Source organism: Morone saxatilis, unplaced genomic scaffold, assembly GCF_004916995.1.
Source record: "Morone saxatilis isolate NCDOM2014 unplaced genomic scaffold, NCSU_SB_2.0 Contig11, whole genome shotgun sequence".
Lineage (NCBI taxonomy): Eukaryota > Metazoa > Chordata > Actinopteri > Moronidae > Morone > Morone saxatilis.
The window spans coordinates 2,999,331-3,006,235 of record NW_023339663.1 but is presented as its reverse complement, the minus strand read 5'-3'; the positions used below and the strand labels follow the sequence as shown (position 1 = coordinate 3,006,235).

General features: G+C 41.4%; 1 protein-coding gene across 1 annotated transcript; it reads left to right on the top strand.

Moving 5' to 3' along the window:
* Positions 1 to 5,346: 5,346 nt before the first annotated feature.
* LOC118320871 (polycystic kidney disease protein 1-like 3) lies at positions 5,347 to 6,628 on the top strand. The gene is made up of 2 exons (XM_035651993.1): positions 5,347 to 6,307; positions 6,624 to 6,628. The coding sequence occupies exons 1-2, from the start codon at positions 5,347 to 5,349 to the stop codon at positions 6,626 to 6,628; spliced, it is 966 nt and encodes a 321-aa protein (XP_035507886.1).
* Positions 6,629 to 6,905: the final 277 nt, after the last annotated feature.

The window sequence follows — 6,905 nt, the reverse complement described above, 5'->3', positions numbered from 1 at the left end:
TAGGTTAAAAGCCTTGTATGCTTCAGATGGATGCTTCAGTTTCCACGCCTGTAAAGACAAGGAGTTGTAGGAGTGTGTGTATGTGAGATTACGAGATTTATCGCACACACAAATCAGAAATCACTTCCCCTTTTTAACGTCGCCTTTTAAAACCTCCCTCCGCTCTCCCCCCTTTCTGCTGGTCCTGTTTCCATTTATGAAAGCAGACACTTCCTGGCTGGGCGACACAAAGCCTGTTGGGGTCTCTGAGGGCTTCAGTCAGTCAAAGGCCTTTTTAGCCAGACAGCAGACAGACAGACAGACGCAGGAAGCGTTTCCTCTGCTGACTTTCACATGCTAATACAAGCCTGTGCAGCTGGTGACACTGGGGTCACCTCGGCAATATTAAAGGTTTGAGTTTCCTGTCAGGTATTAGCAGGTTGCATGTTCAGGTTCAGACCAGGTCGTCACAGTGTGAGCGGCAACAAGAGGACATCCAACACAAAGCAGGGTTTCCATGTGTCCTGGAAAAACCTGGAAATTTAGAGACTAGTTTTCCAGTCACACCTGGAAAAATATAAAATATCCTGGAAATACTCTATGTTGTCCTGGAACATTTTAATTGTACTGTGCTATGGTCAAGGTAATGTTCCATTAGCTAGATGGTGCTAAATCCTACACACTGGACTGGACTGCCAGTGGTTTAGAAATATCAAGGTCAAACATCTGAATTTGCTAGGGAGGACTTTGGGGGTAAACATCAAGACATCAAACGAAAGTTATCTTTCAGAAATTATTTCACGACTTTTATTGTGAAAAAATACTGAGGGTTGGGCATTTTTTTAGCAAATATATCAAAGAGTTAAATAAAAGTTACCTACTGCAGCTTTAAAGTCCCCCCTCCACTCAACTGTTTCTCTTCTTGTTCCTACAGTGTGCTGCTGTTTTGCAAGTGATGTCTGTGCAGGGTTGACACTACAAGGATGTTTTCATATTCATCTGCTGAGTGTTGAATGTTTCTCTGAGCTCACTGAAAATCAGATTTTAAGGACGATGATTTGTGACATCATAAATACTCTGGAAGTCAAGTGTGATGTGGAAACTTGAAGTCAGCAGTGTAGTAATGTTGGCAGAACTGTTTTCAGGTACTGTGCAGACTTTAAAGCTTTATTATCTGATGTTTTCTGTGATTCTTGCACCTGTTATATTAATTAGTGGTTATTGTGTGATTGTGTGTGCCTATTGTTCTCAGGTCACTGTTGGAAAAGAGATCTTATTCTCTGTGAGACTGCCTGATTAAATTAAGAGTAATAAAAAATACAAATATGTTTTATCAAAGGAGGAGTAGATAGATGTCATTTAAAAGTTTAACAACTCTCCCCCTTTCCTGTCTAACTTCACCTGTCCTATCAAAATAAATGCATAAAAAGCCCTAAAAATATATAAAAGGGAAGAGTTAAGAACACATTTCTTGTGAAAGGAACATTTATTGAAAGTAGAGCAATTATATACATAAAACATGTCTGCAGGAGATGTTTAATAAACAACATACAAACTGGTGCTCGGTTTCTTGCGTTGTGTTTATAGTTTAAATCTGTCTTTCACTGCTTTTTATTCAGAAAATTAAATGAAGTTCATACTGTGATGAACACTGCACCCTCCGTCATTGTACAAACACTGATGATGTCCATTCTCTGCACACACTGCTGTGATGCTCCACTGACTGCGGACCACAAGGGGGCACTGTTCTCATGGTTCCTGCTCAGTACACTGCACAGTTAAACCTGTCAGCTTCAGGTGCTTTAAACACAACTCAGTGCAAATGCTCCGTTTAATAAAAGCTTCTAAGGTTTCATTCAGACTTACTGTAAACAGCGAAGTGATGTTGTGTACTGAACTCAGCTCTTTGTTAGTTATAATTATATTAACTTTAATTAAGGATTATTTTAGCAAATCAAACTTAATCTGCAAATAGTCGTTTTCCTGCTCAGACCATCAGCACGAGCTCCACAGCCGAGCACCTGTGCGTGCGTGTGGCCCCGCCCACCCGCGCACCCACCTGCGCATATTTTATGCTAATGAGCAGGTGCACCGGTTCTTGAGGCGCGCGGCGGGCAGCTCGCGGATGAGCCGGATGGAGCAGCGCAGGGAGCAGCGGGAGTCCAGCCGGAGGGTTTTCACCAGGTGATGCTGTCCAAACCCGACTGACTGCGGATCCGCGAAACACGAATGGATCCCTATTTAAGACGTAGCTGGAAAAGGCTTTTTCACTTATTATCTTTGTATTTTATCCTAATTTATCAAGGTGAGTCACCTCCGAGCTGCTGTTTATACCGCGGGAGATGTTTGATTTCTGAATGAGAATGAAGATACAGAGAGTCCGAGATGTTCTTATTCCTCCTTTAAAGAGTTTACATTGAGTCAGGTGTTTTCTGCAGGTTCAACTGTTCTCACTTGTCTTAATCCGGATTTAATTTTCAGTTCAGATGGTCTTCTTTTTTGAGTTTCTTCATTGTAATTTATACAATATATTATATTAATATTATTTAGACTACTGATTTATTTATTTTCCTTGCTTTCAGCGCATCTGTCCTGGGGTGTTGAGAGAGTGAACCTTTCTGACTGGGGTGAATTTAATAAGTGAGTTCTTTTTCTCTATTCAAATAGCAATGTATTATTATTATATATTGTTTTCAATAATTCATCATGATTTTAGATGTTTCATAGTTTGATATTATTTGCATTATTGCCCTTATACATTGGATTTTTATTTTTATATTCTATATATATAATTTTATATATATTTTTTATTATTTTATACAGCCTACTTTTTGGTATTATGTGTTTTATTCCCATATTTTATAATTTCTAATAATTTAAAATAATAATAACAGTATTCAAACCATGTTACAAAATAACATGGTTTGGCTCAAATAATTGGCCGATTAATCAATTAATGGAAAGACTGAATATTAATGATTGATTAATCGCCAACTATTTTAATAATTTGCCATTTAAGCCATTTTTCAATAAAAAATCCATAAATAGCTTGCTGCTTCTCAAATGTGAGTATTTGCTGTTTTTCTTTAGTCCTTTTATAAAAGTCAAGTGAAAGAATATTTTTTTGGCTTTAGACTTTTGGTTGCACAAATAATCAAGTCAATATGGGCTTTAGGAAATTGCGAGCCACATTTTAAATTATTTTCTGACATTTAATGAGCAACTGATTAATCACTGATTAAGAAAATAATCTGCAGATTAAACTGATGTTTACAACGATTGTTGGTTTTAGCCCTGGTTGTTGTAGGTGGCTCTTTATCAATAGTATTTCATGGAGCAGGCAATGCTTTTTGGTTGATTGACAGTTTTGGGGGGGTTTGTGTTTTTTTTGGTGGTTTGGTTGGTTCCCGGTTGGTGGTGGGTTTGTGGTGTCAGGGGGAAAGCCGCAGCAGGAACAAACCTTTCCTTGTTCTTTCTGTCCCAGCAGCGGGAGCAGCAGGATAAAGCAGCAGAAATGGGACACCGCTTCCCAGGGAGGGCAGGTAGGCAGCCGCATTGATCACTGATGCTGATGGAGCTGCTTCAGGCGGCAAACACACAGCCAGAGATCACCTAAAAATCTGCAACTCTCACACCAAAACACAGAGAAAAGAACAAACCGTCACCTGAATGGCTTTGATTCCAATAATTTATGCCCAGTGTTCCAGTATTATATAGTGTCTATAATAGTAAACACTATATATTATGTGGGAAAGATGTAGATTGCCAACATGTTTTTTATATCCTAGTGGCATTTTGAAGATTACTATTTGATTTAAATTCAAATTAATTTTCTAAAATGTCTCATCACCTACAACATTTATGTGTTTGTTTGATGGTATTTTAGAGTTATGGTTTTGTTTTCATTGTAAAACAAAGATGTATTGTTTATTCCTGTACAAGAAAAGTAGAAATTTCCCAGGACATCAGGTTAAAACAATACCATAATGACACATAAAGACACAAACTAAAAATGTACATTGTACCCGCCTGCTGTGCGGTTCAGCATGTAAAAGTAAAGCTGCTCTACGGTGACATTTATTCCTCGGAAACAGACATGTAAGGGAGTCCCAGCAGGGATATACAGTAGCTGCTCTGTTGTCTCACTCTTCACTCTATCAGAGCCTCCATCAGCCTGAATGTGGTCGCTCCTTTTGTCCGGCTTCCCTTTGGCTCTGAGAGGCGTGAGAATCCGGTCCAAACTATAGGGGTTAGTAAACGAACAAAGCAATTAGTAGCACAGGTCGCAGGTTGCAGGTATAGAGAGCACATCTATCTCATGTCAGATCTCTGAGCTTTAACTCATAGTTCAAGCAACGCATCGTGACATCTGGGTCGACACTCTGTCGTATTTGTGTTTGACCCGCTCAGTCTCGATATCTCCAGATACTGATCAGTGATTAATAATTCATTGTCACTCACCCCCTCACAACCCCCTACCCTTCACCCTTGCCATCTGCTTTGTTCTTGCTCTTTGAGATGAAAGCCTTGGTTTGAGAGCTCAGGTATCCAGAGAGGCTCAAATTTTAGAAAGAAAGTTTGACTGATGGTTTCTGAATGCCAATATATTTAAACCAAAGCTGCTTTTACTGTGTATTTTCTGTCAAATACCTGACTGTCATAATCTACAACAATTTACTACAATTTGCATGCCAAAATATTCTGTTTTTCTTCCAGAGTTTTAGTCTTCTGAGAACTTCCAAAATCAATGTTTTAGTTCCAGCAGCTCTGCATGGTAAACTGTAAAAACTTGCAAATGAAATGAATCAACAAACTCCTCTCACTGCATATCTCATACAACAAAGATCATCCAAAATTGGAAAAACCCAGGGGGGAGGTGGCGGAGGAGAGGGTGGGGTTATCGACCTGAATGGGAAAGTTGAGTTGGAAGTCACAGAGGAGTCGTTAATGAAGGCTGGATGACAGCTCTTTTCTCTCTCGCCTCTTCTTTTCCCAGTGCTGCCTCGGTTCCATCCTCCCCAGTCAGGACTCCGATTTGGCAACAACTAGCCTAATTCTGGGAGGAATTTTTGCCCCAAACAAAACACAGAATTGTAAAAAGCTTTAGGTGTCTTACATTTTAATCAAATCTTTATTAATCTGTCACCCGAGAGCTGAGCTTGTTTTTCCAGATTTGCTTGATATTATATTCGACTCATGGGATTAATTAAACGAATCAGACTGCGTTACGAGGACTTAATGTTGATTTGCTGAAATTGGCTCCTTCCTTTCTTTGCCAGATTTAATATATTTGGTTGGAAGAGGCTCTGAAACATTGCTAGGCAGGATCAGATTATGGCTTTATGACTGAATGGTTGCAACTGTTGCATGAAGTACTTGTTGATTCAGTTTCTCTCCTTGAAGGACCTCCAGACAGCAGCTGCTGCGTTAGAAACCAACACATCTTCCTCCAGTCATTCAGTGGTCAGCCGGACCGCAGCGTCCAACCTGACGTCCAACCCGATGTCCTACAGCACGGAGAGGACATCAGCCTCCTCATGGACACTCAGCTCTGACCAATCATCTGCAACCACAGCACCATCTAGTCAAACACCATCAAGAAGAGTATCATCCAGCCAATCACCAGGAAACACAACACAAACCAGCCAATCCCCAGCCAGCACAACACCAGCCAGCCAATCAGCAACCACCATAGCATCAGCCAAACAATCACCAGGCACCACAACACCAGCCAGCCAATCTCCAACCACCACAACACCAGCCAGCCAATCTCCAACAATGAAAACACCAGCCAGCCAATCACCAGGCAGCACAACACCAGTCAATCAATCACCAGGCAGCACAACACCAGCCAGTCAATCAGCAACCACCATAGCATCAGCCAGCCAATCTCCAACCATCACAACACCAGTCAACCAATCACCAGGCAGCACGACACCAGCCAGCCAATCACCAAGCAGCACATTAGCCAGCCAATCATTAACCATGAAAACACCAGCCAGCCAATCATCAGGCAGCACAACACCATACAGCCAATCACCAACCACCATAGCAACAGCCAGCCAATCTCCAACTATCACAACACCAGTCAACCAATCACCAGGCAGCACAACACCAGCCAGCCAATCTCCTACCATCACAACACCAGCCAGCCAATCTCCTACTAGCACAACACCAACCAGCCAATCATCAACCACCACATCACCAGCCAACCAATCACCAGGGAGCACACCAGCCAACCAATCTCCAACAAGCAAGACACCAACCAGCCAATCATCAACAAGCACAACACCAGCCAGCCAATTATCAACTAGCCCAGCAACATCCAGTCAACCATCAACCACCACAGCTTTAGCTAGCCAATCACAAAGCAGAACAACCAACAATCAACAATTACCAACAAGCACATTACCAGCCAGTCAATCACCAGTCAGCAATGTACCAGCCAAGACCTTATCTGACCATTCAGCAGGCAGTACTACAAAATCTAGCCAATCAGCATCCAGCCAAACACCACGGAGCCAATCAAAAACATCAAACCAATCCTCTCTCACTTTAACATCTACTGATCATTCACCAACCCCTTTAATAGCAACTAATCAATCCATAAACATCTCAAAAACATCACACTATGTACCATCCAGCTTAACCTCACTTAACCAATCAAATTCAACACCATCTGGCCAATCCCTGACCAGCTCAGCACCATCAAATCCATCATCACCTGGAAACACAGTCAACGGAGCCTTTTCACCAGAGGAGCGTCCAGTTAATATTTCACTGCTCACCAGGCAGGCGAAAGAAGCCCTGAAGTCACCGCTTCGTAGGATCCAAGGTAGGTTTATAAAGGTTTATATGGATGTCGAATGTGTGCAGACCAACACATCTAAAGCTTATTAACACTTTGTATTTGATGTGTTTAGTCT